This window comes from Gigantopelta aegis, chromosome 5 (genome assembly GCF_016097555.1).
Source record: "Gigantopelta aegis isolate Gae_Host chromosome 5, Gae_host_genome, whole genome shotgun sequence".
NCBI classification, from domain to species: domain Eukaryota; kingdom Metazoa; phylum Mollusca; class Gastropoda; order Neomphalida; family Peltospiridae; genus Gigantopelta; species Gigantopelta aegis.
This window is the reverse complement of record NC_054703.1, coordinates 31,781,658-31,801,648: the sequence shown is the minus strand read 5'-3', so window position 1 is coordinate 31,801,648 and position 19,991 is coordinate 31,781,658. Positions and strand designations below refer to the sequence as shown.

General features: G+C 36.1%; 1 protein-coding gene across 1 annotated transcript; it reads right to left on the bottom strand.

Annotated features, from left to right (window-relative positions):
- Positions 1-17,484: 17,484 nt before the first annotated feature.
- Positions 17,485-18,612, bottom strand: LOC121373089 (caspase-3-like). The gene has a single exon (XM_041499537.1). The coding sequence runs from the start codon at positions 18,610-18,612 to the stop codon at positions 17,485-17,487; it is 1,128 nt and encodes a 375-aa protein (XP_041355471.1).
- Between the last annotated feature and the right edge of the window lie 1,379 nt (positions 18,613-19,991).

The following is a 19,991-nucleotide window of genomic DNA, read 5'->3' as shown; positions in this document are numbered from 1 at the left end:
GGTGTGTGAATAACTTAGAAATTGTTGTTTGACCTTACGTGTACTTGCATTTCCGATATGCAGTGTTGTTGATCAGTTCAAAAAAAGAAGTAAAGTTTGTTTTATTCAACGACGCCTCTAGAGCACATTTTTTATCTTATCATCGGCTATTGGACGTCAAACATATGGTCATTCTGACACTGTCATTTAGAGGAAACCCGCTGTCGCCACATAGGCTACTCTTTTACGACAGGCAGCAAGGGATCTTTTATTTGCGCTTCCCACAGGAAGGATATCATAAACCATGGCCTTTGTTGAACCAGTTATGGATCACTGGTCGGTGCAAGTGGTTTACACCTACCCACTGAGCCTTGCGGAGTACTCTCAGGGTTTGGAGTCGGTATCTGAATTAAAAGTCCCATGCCTCAACTGGGATCCGAACCCAGTACCTACCAGACTGTAGACCGATGGCCTAACCACGACGTCACCGAGGCCGGTGATCAGTTCAAAGACGGCTTTGTTATTGAAGGCATATACTTACTGCTACATAGATATGACAGTTATACACAGTTTGTGTCTTGCCACAGCTCACAAATATACCCTCATTTGAAAATATATCTGTTTTATTCCTGAATAAATCGTATCTAGGCTGTTCAGCGCACCCTTATGAGTAAGTAGGATAAAAGTAGGAGTGAAAATATATAAAAAGTAGGACAAAAGTAAGAAAATAGGACAAAATAGGACAAAAGTAGGACTGAAACAGTACGTAACAACATTATCCATGCTTATACTGGGAAAACGAATGTGTTAAATCCGAAAAGTGGTATTACTAAGAAAACACTTTTAAAGTTGTTTATGTGGTGCTCGGTTTGTACCTATATTATCTTTAAAGGGACATACCCTACTTAGCAGTATATATAACCCGTTTCCTACTGTAGTAGCATCATCGTTTTGGAATAAATGACAACTGCATTGTTTTGGGTCAAATGGCTCTTTAATGGCTGATAGTAATTTCCATATTTTTTTTATCCTGTAACAATATAATTAAAATACAATATAACAATACATACATTATGCATATATAAATCTTAGGACACACAATACATAATATTCCATTATTTAAAGGGACATTCCCTAGTTTCAAGCCGTGAAAATTAACATTAAGTTTAGTTAATCTACAAACCTGAAACACATTTGGATAAAGTTACAATTGAGTGAAACATGAGTCTGACTTTGAAATGGTGAAATAACCTCTAAAAAAAAAGACTAAAACTCGACTCCATAACTGTTACTTATCAGACGCACGTGCGTTTTAAAAAATATGAGAAATGCATTTTGTGATATTAAAAACACCAGGATGACCAAAAACACTTCGAATGTACGGAAATTTATAATTTAAACAATAAAATCTAAATAAAGTGTGATTTAAGTTATCAAAAACGGTTATAATAGTAAAACAATATGCGTTAGTGATTAAAAACTAGGGTATGTCCTTTTAAATTATAGTATTTAACATGACATGACATATAAAAGAAATTAATGCATAAATTGCCATAATACACAATATATCTTCTGATTATAACGGACATAGTTATAATATATATATTATCACTCACATGTCCAAATAAATGATTTAACATACGTCACCATTATAACAAATCACAATACATAAGATATTCTCAATCATGTGAAATACATACATGTCCTGAAATTAGAATTATATTATAAAAATACATATACAAATATATTACATACGAAGTATGTGACACAAGGGCAAATGGAACTGGTTGACACTTAAAAGGATTGATGTATCTGCATAAAAGAATTACATTAATAAATAACCATGCAGACACGTGATGTTTCATAAAATATATAATAAAATACAACAATCTCTAAAATGTTCATCACCACAAACATACACTAGCACACATTGCATTCATACTAAATTATGTTTATCACATATTTAGATTTAGATTAATCAAATTACTGAATTAACACGAATTAATATTACACTGTACAGTTTATAAACTTATACAGAAATATATAATAATTACTTGTTATAAAGCATTATTTGGTCAATTACATTTACATAAAAGTAGATGTTATTATAGTGTAGCCAAACAATAAATAACCTAACTATAACTAACCTTAAATCTTCTCTGTGGATATCTTCGATAAATGAACCAACATGAAGTGTTAACTCTAGAAAAGCAAAATATGACGTGGACCACAATATCAGACGTACACCAGTATTTAAGCAAACCGTGAACTGTAGTAAGCTATTCATCAATCTCCACTTTCCAATTCTTAACATTTCCATTATGCTGGAGGTGGTGGACTTAGGGAAATGAATTAAAATGGGGCAGACCTTCCCGTCTACTCTCCTCCGACATAAATACCAGATTAACCAGACATATTTTATTGTCAATATTCTATTTTTGACGTAATCATTTGTAGAAACCCTTTGTATAAACACTTTTTAACTTCCTTGTAAATAAAGTTTATTTAACAATTAATTAGTATTTTTATCTAATCAAATGTATAAACGTTTTTAATTATTTTTTTTTTTTTTTTTTTTTTTTTTTTTTAATACTAACACTCTCCCCACCCCTCTCGTTGTGAGCACAGTTTCTGGCCCTAGTCAGAAATCGTGCTCGCAATGAGCGTGCTTGAACATTAAATTGATATAAGCACGTTAATTCCCGACATCTGACCTGACAGTCATTTGTGGGCATACATACATACATACATGTAGTAAGCTATCACTTCAGACCAAAGATGGGGCGATTACTTGACAAAAGTAATCGATTACGATTACGATTACTTTAGAATGTCACGATTACAATTACGATTACAATTACAAGATAATTGAAAGTAATCGATTACGATTGCGAATACATTGTCTAGCAATCATGATTACAATCATGATTACATTCCCACAAATCTACACAAATAATGAAATGATGTTACCACCATGAAGTTATGCACTTTATTTTACAACCATACCGATTTCATTCAGTGAAAAACATAATGGATAATTTTGAATTATTTATTAAATTATTTCAAACATTTATAAACGTATGTATACTGCAGGGAGGGAATCAGTTTCGTAAACCAGATTTATTATTCTTAAATTTGGATTATTGACGAAAAGGTACCCATAACCATAGGTATAATTATTGTATCAATGCATAACATATATATTTTGTTATATTATTGAAATAAGCCATAATTAGTAATTGCAAACTGTCTGATCACTATTAGTTTTTTTTTTATTGTTTGTAGAACGTATACCATTCAATACCATGCACAAATTAATATATATATATATATATATATATATATATATATATATATATATATATATATATATATATATATATATATATATATATATATTAATCTATAAATCAAGAAATAAAGAACGAAAGAAAAGAACAAACAAGTAAATAAATAATTAAATTGATATCTGCATACATATACATTTGCACAAGTTGCTCACTGCATTTAATTATTAACATTCTAAAATGACTATTATTAATGAATCGATTTGCAGTCATGTTTGCTTTGTGCCATATTATAAGGATCCAATTGTATCGTTAAAAATTACAAGTATGTTGGACTGGGTGTGTTTATATAGGTATCATTAGAAGCGCCGTGTTTCGTAGAACATCAATTAAAATCAGTTTTCGGGAATTTTTATCAGACGTATTAATATTTTAAGCTATTTTAAAGGAAAATAAACCAAGACTACTTTCAACTGGGTGTCGTTAGTTACTTTATTTGTGGTTGTGTCTGCGACAGGGTGAGGATGACTGCCCGTGCAATCGAGCTTGATACGACTGGCTGGCTGGCTGCCCGTCTGCAGTCGTAACCACAAAAAAAGAAAAGAAAAAAGTTTGCCACGGTACCATTGGTGGACTTTCACACCTGTGACAAAACGAGATATTGTCAAGCGTTTCTTACTTGAATTCAGACCCGTGATAACGCTGTATATGCTTAGCTTAGTAACTGGTTTAACGTGTTCATATACCACTAGGGTTTCGAACACGCCTATCCCGAGTTCGGCCTCCGATAGGATCGGGGGTCTGACTCGGGATAGGGATAACCTAACAAATAGGGTCAGTTTTGAAATTTACATCCAAAAATTAAATAGTGGGACCTTTAAAATTTTGTTACGCATTTCTAATTAATAAAAAAAAAAACCCATTCTACTCATGAAATTTGGTCGCTAGATTAGATTGGGCGGTCAAAAGGAAATTTGATAGATAACTAGTTTAACGTGTTCTTGCACCACCAGGGCCTCGAACACGTTCATCCTGAGTCCGACCTCCGACAAGATCGGTGGCCTGACTCGGGATGGGGAGGGCGAGTGTAGTGTTGAAAATGGGCAGAATTTTGAAAATAGCAATTAGTAAAAGAAAAGAAAAAAGTTAGTAGAATAAAATAAAATAAAGTTACGAGCCAAAAATAAAAAGAATTGACTGCTCGGCCGAATATTTATATAATTTGGAGCATTTTAGACGGACAGTCCAAAAATAAATAAGAGAAAGAAGAGAGGATCGGACTATTTAATAATATTTTTAAAAAAAAAGTAATTTCGACATAAAATTTTGAAAGGAGTCCGATCTATATGTCCTGAGAAAGGTTGACGCCTACGCGAGCTGATGAGGGGCCCGGTGGTCAAGTTCGGGACTTCGTGCTTCCTGCCCATAATAGCTGGTATGACCTGGTGGTAGCCGGCGCCGAAGATAGCCATGAGGATCCTGTGGATGGTCTGGCTATCCATCTCTCGTAGCAGGATCGCTTGTCGGTAGCAGTCTCGGCGCCGATGGGTCCGGAGATGGTGTAGTTCGTACTCGGTACCATCCTGCAGTCGTCTCCAGGCCTGGTTGAGGAATGTGACATTAATTCGTGCAGCAGAAATCATGATATCGTTCGTTTACCTGATACAATTCGGGCCCAGAAACTTATAATTCTTTGTTGAATAACCAGGTTAAGGGGTTTTCTTCCTAATTCTCCATATAGCATGAAAAGTGGGTAGGATATGCCTCAAGAATGTAATATGAACATTTTCGACAACATCAGTATTTTCATAACCCCATATTTCGCATCCATATAAAAGAATCGCAAGTACAACTGAGTCAAATAGTTTTAGTTTACATTCCACTGAAAAGTTGTTATCTTTAGATTTTAATAGAACGAAGTACATTACTTTTATTGCCTTTTGTTTTAGTATTTTTTTGGTTATATTAAATTTGTTTAGTTTCGTAAACGTTTTTATATTTATATTCTTTTACGTTTTCAAGTTCATGGTTTCCAAGTGTAAATATCTTCTTGTAATCGTTTCCATTACCATTAAAAATGATTATTTTAGTTTTATTTGCATTGACTTTTAGTTTCCATTTGTTACAATACTTGGAAAATACATTTAGTGATTGCTGTAAGTCAGAGGCATTAGTTGCGATAAGCGCGGTATCGTCAGCATATAATAGGCATAGGAAGTGCAGGGTCAGATCATAAAAAGTTTCCATACTATCTGTTTCGAAGGATACTCCATTACAATTTTGAAATTTTAAAACGTTTTCTAGATCATTTAAATAGAGAGAGAATAGGACTGGTGACACATTTTCTCCTTAATGGACTCCGGTGTTGCAAGGGAACTGTTCTGAGGTTCCATTGACTGTAAAAATACATGATATTATTCCTTGGTACATTTGATTTATGATTTTAAGGAATTTTCCATTTATGTTATTGTCTAATAGTTTTTGCCACAGACATGTTCTAGAAATTAAATCAAACGCCTTTTGGAAGTCAACAAAAGCACATAATAGGGTTCGTTTTTTTTTTCTTTTCTTTAAAATTTCTATTAGTGAATGTATATTAAATAGATGGTCTGTGGTGGAATAACCTTGTCGAAAAGCAGTTTGGGTTTCGTTCAATATGTCGTTTTCTTCAATACATTTGTTCAATCGGTTATTTAAAATTGTTGTAAATAGTTTCGAAATGTAAGATAGTAACGTTATTGGTCTATAGTTTTCTGGTAATAAGCGACTGCCTTTATTTTTGAAAATGGGTTTAATAACTCCATTAGCCATTCACTAGGATAAACTCCGTTTTCCAGGATTATGTTGAACAAATTTACATAGATTGGCAACATCATGTCCGCAGTCGTTTTAACATATTCATTAATGATGTTATCAATTCCTGGTGCCTTTCCATTTTTCAACTGTTTTATAGCCTTTATTATTTTCCTTCTTCTATTCTTTGATTTAAAACATTTTCTCCGTCTAAGTCTATACTATCTACATTTATTTTTATTTGATTGTCATCTGTTTCGCTTTTGTTTAAATTTTTGAAAAATATATAAAAATCATCTAGAGGTGGTAAGTTTTTTTCTTCGTTTGGTCGTTTGAGTTGTTTATAAAAAGCTGTAGGGTCGGTTGTTCTTAGCTGACGCATTTGGTTTTCTATATTAAATTTTTGGACTGACTGTTCTCTCAAAAGGCACTTTTTGTATGATTTACTTGCATTTATTAGTCTTATCTTATTTTCTACAGTTTTATACAGTTGTATACACGTTATAAGGTTTTTTTTCCTTCATGGTACTTTCCGCGTAGCGCTCTACATCTCTGCGACTTTCCGAACAATGTTACGATTACGATTACCCCATCTCTGCTTCAGACAAGAACACTAAAACAACATCAGCTTACACTGTACCCAAGCTAGAAACAATAGGACAGGCGCGGCACATGGGTGATAGTGCTATTGTTACTAAGTTGTGCAAGGTGTCCTACATGCTTGTGCAATTTATAACAAGCCACGATACCTGAAAATAGTAATCAACGTGTCATTATTGTATTACAAGAAACAAATAATTCATTCATTCAATCTTTATTGACTTTGAGCTAAAAAGCTCATCAGTTACAAGAAGAAAATATATAAATATACAAATACACAAATACACAGGTGAACAATGGTGACACATAATGCAATAATGTTCAATGAAAAGTAAGTAAACAATAAATATATAAATAAATAATACTTTTTATAATTAAATAAATAAGAAAATGAGATAACTACATAGTGTTGTTTCTTAAATGGGTAGCTTGATACAGATAATTTCCTAAATTGTGTAACTGTTTAATGCTATTAATAGAAAATAGTTGAATAAATTTGTGAACAGATGGGTTTTTCCAATAGTACGGTTTAATATATGACCTTCTTAATTCACTATAAAATTGACATACCAGTACAACATGAAATTCATCTTCAATATCTTTATCACAAATTAAACATAATCTATTTGCTCTGTCAGTATTAAAGTATACAATCTGTTATAGTTCATTACCTGTTTGTGGAAATAAAATCATTAATTACATGAAAACAAATAAAACCAATGCATTAATATAAAACAATAATTATATACAAATATCCACATGTCAATATTATTACACTACTATATCCGTCCTTCGTATATTTTAACACCCACCACCCCACCCCAATGTACGTGCGTATATCGGACCCAAGTTGCAATTATGTACATTTTACACTACAATATTTGTATACCTTGCTTCTCTGTTTATCACTAAAATCTATTTAGATCTAAAAAGGTAAAAAGATACATGTATATATACTCAACAACGAAAGTTTAGCTAATGCTAAAAGAAATGGCATAACATTTATAAATTAACCTATTTTTATTAATTAGTATTCACAATTCGTCAAGACCGGTTGATGCAACGGACTTCTTTGATACTCTTTTAATGCATATACATAATTACTATCCTCGAGGACTTACATATGTGTGTGGTGATTTTAACAGTAGATGTGGAGACCTCATTGACTATATTGAGGGTCTTGACGTTATACCTGCTAGAGACAGTATAGACATTACAGTTAACGCTAATGGTCGCATGTTTATCGATTTCCTTAATAATGCAAATGTGTGTATGTTGAATGGAAGACATAACAAATTGAATGACTTTACTTTTCTAGCGTCGAGGGGTATCTCTGTTGTAGATTATTGTATCTGTCCTTATGAAACCCTACATCACTTTAGTAATTTTGAAGTGTTAAGACCGAACATTCTTGTAGATATAGCAGGCTGTGTTGGGAAATTTGACCCTAGTACAATTTTGAAATTAGATCATTCATTTCTAACCTGGGATGTGAGAGTTCATTTTGATGGTACCCCTGCATTATGTAATGAGTCTAATTATCTCTCCACCACCATAATAAAATGTGATACGTCCCAGATAAATGGGGATTTCTTCTCATCAGCAGATTGTTTACAAAATATCAACAGTATAATTGACAGATTAGAAGCATCTGATAAAGAACAGAATAATGTTGATGGTGCTTTTAATACTTTTGCCAAGTATGTCTTGGAGGATATGCATTCATCGCTACCAACTAGATCTTTTAAATATGATTCGATGAGACATAAGAAAGGTCGACGAAAAAAGGAATGGTGGAATGAGCATTTAGATAACCTATGGAAAGGTATGTGCCTAGCTGAGAAAAACTGGTGTAAATGTAACGAGCCGCAGAAAAAACGTCTTATATATAGGGTGTATACTACCAAATCAAATCCCATCGACGACAATAGTAACATATGCGGCTAAAACTCCTACCTGCAACGTATCAACCGACATAAACGCCACGGATATAAATACTACCACCCCTTACACTTAAAGTGAATCAGAAAAAAATGGGGGTCAAGCTGCTCGTTTCTGAGATAACGGGTAACGTCTATGACTACCCTAGTTTCGCACAAAATTTGAGTACTTTTTTTTACAGGTACCCCATACATGTTTCAAGCACATGGCTACTTGACACAGTGGTACTAGATGAAATAAAATTGCACATTTATTTTACCCAGATGAAACTATTATTTATTACAACCAACACACTCACATTTATAACCAATCACAGGACTTGTGGTGTTCACTTCTCTATCAAGAGTTCGGTGCACCTCGAACTTTGACCCAGCCGGAAGTTATTTGGTATAGTACTACCTATACTGATAACATACATTTTTCAAAAAGTGTCCAGGTATGTGTCTTTATGACAACCAGGATCTGGTGTATTCTGACATAAACTGACAACCTCACTGAAACTGTTGTTTCTACAGTGCAACCTAATATAATGTACACCTCAAAAAGCATATATATTGCATATAGTTTTGTACAAATGCAATATGTCATATTAAACAACAAAATGTTTTAAAATAAAACTCCTGAAGATATTTACTTTCAGTTGGGTGTGTGTACTCAGGTATATATGTAGAGACAACAAAGATAGTCAGAGTACCTCTACCCCTTTAAATAATTCCATTAAAACACATGCACTTGATTGACCCCTAGATTATGAAGACCTTAACAGGCACATCAAAGAAATATCAGTATTAAAAAAATACACTGTCTGAGGAAGGAAACACAAACATGACTGTACCTGTATGAAGTAATGACTTAATGTCCTGAACATTAGTGTTGGGAGGAAATCCTGTATGCTGGGTGTGGGTGTCTTCAAGTTATCAGGTGTGGGAATTTCAAATCCATCGGCCATGCTGATTTTCATAATGAACCATCAAAACCATTGGCAGCCACCAATATTCCTGACTATATTTTATTTATAGCCTACTGTAGTTGGAGGTTTTAATAGTTGTGATATCTGGAATAATCATGCAGCTTTAACACATTTATTTTTGATTAATTACTGAAAAAAAACTATTTTTAAATGACAAAATTACCCGAACATCTATTTTCTTGCATTATTTTCTAATCCGGATGAATACAATATGTACATTAGATGTATTCCTACAATCTGTAATCCAGCATTTTATTTAGCTAGTAACATTAGGTAATACAGCTTTAACAATAAAATAAATTATCAACTTAATCCAAGGCAGATAATCAAATCTGAAAACATTGATTGGTTCTGAATCTAGTATAAGCTCAAATTGCTTTTCATGAGAGCTAACTAAGTGATTATTAAGAAACAAAAATGATCTGGAGATCTAAGTATATGTTTAACAACCTTATTGTTATGTACAAATAAGAACAGAAGGCACAATAGTGACAACAAATTTAATTATGTTTTTGGTAAAGTTTTTCTTCACATTTACTTTAAATTTTGCATAAAACTACAAATTTGTCTACAAAATATAACTTAGCACCCTATGCATATGTCAAAATGACAATAAAAATCAACTTCTTTACAAATTTGAGTTTTCAGAATTTCATACATAAAAAATTAACAATGTTAATGGAAACTAAAGACATTAACCCATTATTGGCACATGCTATTTTTAATATAAAAATAAATTGCTATTAAAATCTTAGTTCAGGTTGCCTATATATAATACCATATTTAAGAGCAGTTGTATATGGCAAGTCAAATACCATGTAAAAAGAAATTATTGAAATCTTTACAGTATGAATTATAGGCCAAAACCAACTTTTCTTCAGTGCTAACTTTGATTCAAACTCCATTCAGAGCCATGTACAGAGATTATTCTCAAGGTCAAGGTCATTGTGAACTTGCATGATCGAGTGATGGTAATCAACCAGTATAGCTTAATTAAATAAAATGACAAAATCATAATATTTTTTATTATGCACTGAATATGTGCTATTGGGTGTATACTACCAAATCAAATCCCATAGACGACAATAGTAACATATGCGGCTAAAACTCCTACCTGCAATGTATCAACCGACATAAACGTCACGGATATAAATACTACCACCCCTTACACTTAAAGTGAATCAGAAACAAATGGGGGTCAAGCTGCTCGTTTCTGAGATAACGGGTAGCGTCTATGACTACGGTACCCTAGTTTCGCACAAAATTTGAGTACTTTTTTGTACAGGTACCCCATACATGTTTCAAGCACAAGGCTACTTGACACATTGGTACTAGATGAAATAAAATTGCACACTTATTTTACCCAGATGAAACTATTATTTTTTTACAACCAACACACTCACATTTATAACCAATCACAGGACTTGTGGTGTTCACTTCTCTATCAAAAGTTCGGTGCACCTCGAACTTTGACCCAGTCGGAAGTTATTTGGTATAGTACTACCTATAGCTGTCTATGCAACTAAACGAAAATACTTTGATAGGGCAACACAGCGAGCCAAACGGACACACACTCGTAGAACTTTAGAAGATCTAGAACGTGTGTGTGCAGAAAAGGATGTTGTGCTAGAAACGTGGAGAAAGCATATTCAGACCTGTTGAATTGTAATAAAGGCTCTGGGGAGACTGTAATATATCAAGAAAATGGTGATAGAATGACATAACAGTAAGTGAGATACGAAAAGCCATGGTACAAGCTAAGAATGGAAAGTCCCCTGGACTGTATAGATATAAATATTCTTTGGACGAAGTTACTCGAGTCTAACATCAAGGGTCGAATGTTTAATGCTATTGTGTTACTATATAAAAATGTAAAAAGTTGTGTACGCTTAAATGGATGCTGTACATCCTGGTTCGATGTTAGTTGTGGCCTTAAACAAGGATGTTTGCAGTCTCCCTTATTGTTTAACCTTTTCGTTAATGACCTGATCGTTGCAATAACTGAGCTCGACGTAGGAATAATGATTGATGATTCTACTGTTGGTATATTGGCTTACGCTGACGACATTATTCTTTTAGCAGAATCAGAGGATGACCTCAATATCATGCTTGACGGTTTGAATACCTGGTGTCGTACAAATAAGATGACCATCAACGTTGAAAAGTCTAAAGTGATACACTTCCGAAATCCATCATTGTAAAGACAAACTGTAACTTTATATGTGGTGATCATGTAGTGGAGATTGTTGAATGCTATAATTATTTGGGACTTCTCTTAACTGAGCATTTAAACTACGGCCGCACCGCTAAATCCGTAGCCTGTTCCGCCAGTATGGCACTCGGTCTGTTAATCTCTAAATACAAATGTCTCGATGGAATGCAATATCATACATACACCAAGCTCTACGATACTATGGTATGGTATATTATTGAGTATGGAGCAGCTATCTGGGGAACCTCACCATTTTCTTGTATTGATGCTATACATAACAGAGCCATACGTTTCTTTCTCGGATTACGAAAATACGCCCCAAATAATGCTGAAGGCGGGGACATGGGCTGGATTCCTCCAATAGTTCGGCAGTGGGGGACTGTATCAAGGCATTATATGAGATTGAGAAATTTGAATCAACACCGAGTCACGTCTCGCATCTGGTTGTGGTCTCACCGGTGGTCAACACGCAAGAAAAATAACTGGTCCTTTAAAGTCATGGTAAAAAGTATGTAGTCAACAAGGTGAAGGAGCGAGTCAACGACCACTGCACCGACATCCAAAAAGTGTGTTTTATCTTGTCCCGATATATGTATTTTATCTGCCAAAACCTGCTATTTTATTCTTTAACATAGAAAATCCCGTTAATATACGCTATGAAATGATTCGTGTATATATCTTATTGTTTTATCTATGCTGCAATTGTTTTAGCTGTATATTTGTTTTTGTTTTTTTTGTTTGTTTGTTTTTTTGTCTTCTTTAGATGTTTTTATTCAATAGTCTCTCGTAACTCAGTATAGAGTGGCTCATTACAATTTTGTTACTTTTATTGATTGTATGTATATGTCGTATTTTTATTTTGTTGTAATGAGGTGAGACTTTAATAAACTATCTGTCTGTCTGTCTGTCTGAAATGTTTACCATTTACAAATAACATAAACCCATCACCCTTTGCCGTAACACAACAGGAGGACCTGGTTTGGTTTTAAGTTTATTCAACCATGGCAAATTTAGAAGTCATAAAAGATATTTGCTAAACTTTCGTTGTTGAGTATACAATTTCTTTTATGTACTAAGCTATATATGAACAATATTTCTAAAATATAACCTCAAACTATGGTAAAGGCAAAACATGAAAACATATATATATATATATATATATATATATATATATATATAACCTGAATACATACGCACGCATACAGAGAACGACACATACAGAGAGAGAGAGAGAGAGAGAGAGAGAGAGAGAGAGAGAGAGAGAGAGAGAGAGAGAGAGAGAGAACACGCACACACAATATGATAACAATATAGTAAGATAGTAAGACGGACGACTCTACAATATCTATATATCTATATAATTCAAAATTAGTATTTGTTTGATTGTAATATAGATTACTAGTTATGCGGGTGTTTGACAGAACGTACGGGTGCGTACGGGATGCAATGCCCCTCCAAAATCTTCTTTTCTGAGGAGCAGTCTTAGGAAATACAGATTTTGGAGGGGCGTATAATCCCGTACGCCCTGTAAAAAAAATACGTAAAGAATGTAAACTTCAATATAGCGCATGTTTTCGGCCAAACGATGCGTTTACCATAGTTTGGCACCCAATAGCCGATGTATTTTTCGTGCTGGGGTGTCCTTAAACATTCATTCATTCATTCATTCATTCGGCCAAACGTGTACAAGAAATCTTGAAACAAACAGAAACTTTGGTCGGTCTCATCCGCAGTTTGTATTTTCGTACACCCAGTCAAGCAAATCACTTGACGTTTCGTACACCCCGGCAAATCCTGTATTTTCCGCAAATGACACGGTATAGGCCTACATCAGTTATTGACCAATCAAAACGCATGAAATTTATCTAAAAGGTAATAAAGATACATAATAACAATACATATATAATAACAATACATATACAGAACTTCACATACGTTGTTTTCGCGTAGCGGTCGAGTGGTATGTTCTTTCGCAAAATAAACGAGTGCAATACCAGGGGCGTGCGCAGGAAATTTTGCAGGGGGGGGGGGGGTCGAGGTGTCTGGCGAAGCCCGACACCGCAAGCGCCGCAGGCGCGAAGTCCGTGGCGAGGGGTCTGGGGGATATGAAATTTTGTTTCGCCTTGAGCAGGGGGGGGGGGTCGAACCCCCCCCCACGCACGCGCCTGAATACATAGGAGCGAAAACAACGTATGTGAAGTTTTGTATTTATTACATATCTTCATTTATGTTATACAAAAACGGTTTTTAATTTAACGTCATAACAACACTTTGTTAAATCTATGGTCAAAACTCCTTTCATGGATTCATTTAACGTTAAGAATTATACTCTGCGGCAGCCTTGTGTAATGTTTCAACGTCATTTGTAAATCATACATGACGTAAGTAAATAAAAGGCACTAACTGCAGTAAATAGAAAAAGGGACTTCCCCATTTAAAAGTTCCGGTCCAGATTGCACATATGTGCGATACAGGATAAATTTAATACACGGTTTCAAAAGGCCTTTATCACTATAGTAAGATTGAGTAGGTATGTAATAAATACAACGTTACATATACGTGAAAAAATCAACTTCTAACACCTAGACGAATTGTCAAATATAAGCAGTTTCCAGTGCTCATTATACAACTACGACTATATGTACATCATTATGTTTCATCTTAGGTGGTTCTTTTATTATTTGTTCTAAAAACAACCAATCCTATAGAACTATGAATTATGTCCTTGTACTTTCTAAAATGAATGAAACTAAAAACAATATAAAACCAAAGGTCGTAGACAAAAGATTTTACCTATAGCTAATTGGTGTGAAACGTGGTTATCTTAGCACTTTGTCACCACATGCTACACACACTTATTATATAACATTTAATGAAATATCTTAAAATATCAGTGAAATACATGTCACTATTTCACTCAAACATGTGTTATCGTCACTGTAGAAAGTGCGATCTTCACTGTAAGTAAGCCGGAGCTCTTTTGCTGCTGGCATTTTAAAATTAAAGGTAAATTGCCAAAAGTTATATAATAAATAGAAAATTTCATGTGTTTTTGTCAAATATGATTTATATCTCATCTTGTGAAGTTTGTCTGATTATTTATATGCACTTTATCAGACAGGACATATCATAACCATACAAAAAGGCACAATAGAATATATATACTCTTCAAAAAAAGAAACGCAAAAGGGTACAAATGGGTTATAACTCCGATTTTATGTTTCCTACCGGTTCATGCTTTGTGAATATAAGGTCATTGCATGTCCCAAACACATTCCCACGGTTACATTCGATAAAACGCAGCTACTGTACAATAAAGTTCCAAAATGTGAATATTCGCAAAAACGCAGCCACGTGCAAACCATGTCACCACTGCACGTGCGTTGTCTGCACGTGCAACATGAACACCGACAGTATAAAAGTGCAGGGTGTTCGCTTGCCTGGCCTCTGTATCTGGCCGACAGTTGACAATCCAGGACATGCCACGTCTCAGTGAACCGCAGAGAAACAATGCCATCGGCCGACTAGACGCAGGCGAATCCAGAACGGCCGTTGCCAGGGCATTCCATGTGTCCCCAAGCACCATCTCCAGACTGTGGGACCGTTACCAGCAACATGGATCAACACGTGACCTCCCTAGATCCGGTCGACCACGGGTCACTACCCCCGGGCAGGACCGCTACATCCAGGTACGCCACCTTCGGGAACGATTGACTACTGCCACCTCCACAGCCGCAGCAATACCAGGTTTGCACAGGATATCCGACCAGACCGTACGGAACCGCCTACGTGAGGTAGGAATTCGTGCCAGACGTCCAGTTCGAGGTGTCATCTTAACACCACAACACCGTCGACTCCGACTGCAGTGGTGCCAGATTCATCGACAATGGCCTCAACTGCGATGGAGACAGGTGTGGTTCAGTGACGAGTCCCGATTTCTGCTCCGACGTCATGATGGAAGATGTCGCGTGTATAGGCGTCGTGGTGAACGTTATGCGGCAAACTGCGTGCAGGAAGTGGACAGATTCGGCGGGGGTAGTGTCATGGTGTGGGCAGCCATCTCACACACTGGCAGAACTGACCTGGTCCACGTGCAGGGCAACCTGAATGCACAGGGCTACATTGACCAGATCCTCCGGCCACACATCGTTCCAGTTATGGCCAACGCCAACGCAGTGTTCCAACATGACAACGCTAGGCCTCACACAGCACGTCTCACAACGGCTTTCCTACAGAACAACAACATTAATGTCCTTCCTTGGCCATCGATATCACCGGATTTGAACCCAATTGAGCATCTATGGGACGAGTTGGACCGACGCCTCCGACAGCGACAACCACAGCCCCAGACCCTGCCCGAGCTGGCAGCAGCCTTGCAGGCCGAGTGGGCCACCATCCCCCGGGACGTCATCCGTACTCTGGTTGCTTCAATGGGCAGGCGGTGCCAGGCAGTTGTCAACACACGCGGAGGCCACACCCGGTATTGACTCCAGATGACCTTGACCTTGGTGGTGTGTCCTATCACTTACTCACCATGGACTAGAGTGAAATGTGAACAATCCTGCAACATTTGGTAATTATCGGACTCACCATTCAATAATTAAATCAATTCTCCAAATGTTACGACAATGTGGTTTTGCGTTTCTTCTTTTGAAGAGTATATTTGATTTAGTACACAAACCACGTTTTTCGAACGAGGGAATTACTATATAAGCATCTTTCACAACCAAATTAAAATAAAACTTATACTTGACATATTATGATGATGGATAAAGCAAAGTCATATTCGCATAGTAGCAGAATATGACTTTTGATGTCACGCATGTGACGTCACACGCATAGCTACATTACAAAATCGCTCATTTGACCTCTAGGTCATCGTACAATAACAGAAATAATACGTCGGATATTGGCTTTATCCTGTTCAGGCCGAATGAGAAATTCCCATTCTTATTTTCACAGGATAAAGCCGACATTCTACATCATTAACTCATTATTATCTATATAGTATGTTCATACATGTTCCTGCCTTAAGAAACGTATGCGTTTCTTACTCAAATTGTAATACTTATGTAGTCAAAAGTATTGGTTCTCACTCTCATGAATACAACACTAAGAGAAGAGCACTATTGTACTAAATGGTCAGATCCAATCCGAACTGACTTTGCATCACATTGTATTTGTTACTTTTAAAGAAATTACTTGTATAAATTCAACCATTTTGTACATCACTTTGATGCTAAGCTCTCAAACCGAAGACTAATCTAGAAATAGTTTGTTGTTAGGGTTTTTTGTTGTTTTTGTTTGTTTGTTTGTTTTTTTCTTCTTCTTTTTTGTTGATGTTGTTGATGGAATCCCTGGATCATTAATCCAGTTTCAAATGAAGAAAATATTCCTCATATCCAAGATATTCTGGCAACTATATAAACTTGTTGTCCACCGACGGTTACAGTTCACATATCAACATTAAAGTTTCTGAGGTATTGGTGGCTGCGTATAAGATTTCAAGTCTGTTTTGCTGTCTGTTTGTGAGGAAGGTGTCACCACGTTTAGCTGAAGCAGGACAAACCAACACCTAAACGTCCTAGGAATTGATAGTCAATAAAGGGTAATTACTGAAATTAAACATCTCGGTCCAAGGAGTGTGAGTCGATATCATAGTTCGCTCGTGTACTGTAAACTGGATCTTCCCTTCAAAGTAATTATGTCACTGTTTTATTTGTGTACACTGGCCAGAGAACCAGATCCTTGGTCAGTGTGGACGATACCCAGGGAACCTGTTTCATGTCGTCATTAATAGTTATATGTGCGATTTCAGCACAAACCTTTCGCATTATCTGCGACAACTCGTGGCTCTTGTATTGGTTTATGTTTTTACACAGACTGTTAATGAAAAAAGATCCAGTGCGTGGGTTTCTGTATGATTTGAATCCTGGTTCTGTCGCATACGCCATGAAGAAGTCGGCACCATCCGCTAATGTCATAAGTGGGGTGTCATCAGAAATGGAATCTGACTGGTGTAGCTCCACACCTCGTTGTTCTCTGGAACCTTGGCAAGCCTGAATGATGAATACTTTGGGTTTTCCTGCGAGAGACGGACAGTCACATACCCGGAAGTTAGATGTAATTTTTTCAAGATGTACAGGTTTATCGTTCACGCCAGTTACTGTACCTCGCCCTCCATGTGCTAAAATACAGCACACAAAAGAGTCATATTGAGAGTGATCCCGAGTCGACATTTTCTTTATTGCCGAAATTATGTTCGAGTCCGTCAAATTTTTTAAAACGATCACTTTAAAGAGTATCTTTCTAAAGGTGGCCTTTAGATCTTTACAGTCCTTTTGTGATCCAGACCTTACCTTCGAGGGATCAGCATAGTCCACGTTATTTATTATTAAACATATCCCTCTTCGTTTTTGAGTCATGCTGTAAACTGGAAATTCTTTACAAGTGTCCACAATTTGTAAAGGTCGGTTTTGAGTAAACGATGCGTTAGGGAAGGCGATTTTTCTAACCATGCTAATCAATTCCATCAAGGTGCCAAACTGTATCACAAACCGACTGCGTTCATCCGACAGTCTACAGCGATAGGGGTTTTCATCATATACGCGACATAACCAGATATGTCGGGCATTTTCCTCTTCTTCCATGTCCTCCTCTTCTTCTGATTCCCAAGTACTGTAATCTAAATAAATGTCAATTTCAACTGGATAACAGGTTTTCATTCTCTTCTTCCTTCTTTCTTCTAACTGATTATTAAGTTCTGTCAGGTCGATTTGGCGAGAAACTATTTCCAACCGATTCCTGATAACTGCTCTTGTATTCGACATGTTGTTATTCAAGAGAACGTAAGACTTTAAGAAGTTGGTGAGGTGGTCGTCTCTCAAACTGTTCTTTTGAAAATCGTTTGTTACATGGTTCCTCTTTAGACTGGAGGCATTGGAAATCTGTATTAAATCTCAGATGTTCTAGGTCAGTCATATACTGAAAAAGTTATTGTTTAAAATTATAATAATTATTGTGTGAAATAGTATTAGCGTGTAGTAATAATTTAATCACATAGTCATTTGTAAAAACAGTTATCATTTGTGGTCGCAAATATTATCGGGATATTAAAGGGACATTCCTGAGTTAGCTGCAATGTTTAAGATGTTATCGACTAACAGAGACTTTTTAACTATTGTAATTACATATCAAATATATTTTTTCTGAAAAATATATTAGTGCTGTATATTAAACGTGTTTCTGATCGTTCTAATATTTGTACTAGGTTAAATTTCAGTTATCTCCGTTTGGGCTTCTTACAAATATTAAGACGACTAGAAACACATTAAATATACATACACTGATATTCTAAACAAGAAAATATATTTAATATGTAAGTTTAATCATAGAAATAGTTTATTAGTCGGAAACATCTTGCAATGTAGCAAACTCAGGAATGTCCCTTTAACACTGTTAAAATATGGAATGTTGATAGTTTGTTTTGTTTAATGTCACCACTAGAGCACATTGAGTAATTAATCATCGGCTATTGGATGTCAAACATTTGGTAATTCTGACTCGTAGTATTCAGAGGAAATTCGTTACATTTTTCCTAATGAAGCAAGGGATCTTTCATATGCACTATCCCACAGACAGGACAGCACATACCACGGCCTTAGATATACAAGTCTTGGTGCACTGGCTGCACCGAGAAATAGCCCAATGGGTCCACCGACGGGGATCGATCCAAAACCGACTGCGCATCAACCGAGCGCTTTAGCACTGGGCTACCCCCCCCCCCCCCCCCCCCCCCCCCCCCCCCCCCCTCCTGGACTGTTGACAGACTGTTTAATAAAACAGTTATTGCATGAAGCAGTAATAGTAATTCGTTAATGCCGGCGCGGGACGTAGCCCAGAGGTAAAGTGTTCGCGTGATGCGCGATCGGTCTAGGATCGAAACCCCGTCGGTGGGCCCATTGGGCGAAACGACTGGTACATCAAAGGTCGTGGTATGTGCTATCCGTTCTGTGGGATGGTACATATAAAAGATCCCTTGCTGTTAATCGAAAAGAGTAGCCCATGAAGTGGCGACAGCAGGTTTTCTCTGTCAATATCTGTGTGGTCATTGACCATATATCGGACGCCATTTAACCATAAATGCATTGTGTTGAGTGCGTTGTTAAGTAAAACATTTCCTTCCTTCGTTAATGCACACACACTTCTG

Excerpts from the sequence above, each read along its gene's own strand:
- LOC121373089 (XM_041499537.1), bottom strand. The coding sequence starts at position 18,612 with ATGTCGAATACAAGAGCAGTTATCAGGAATCGGTTGGAAATAGTTTCT.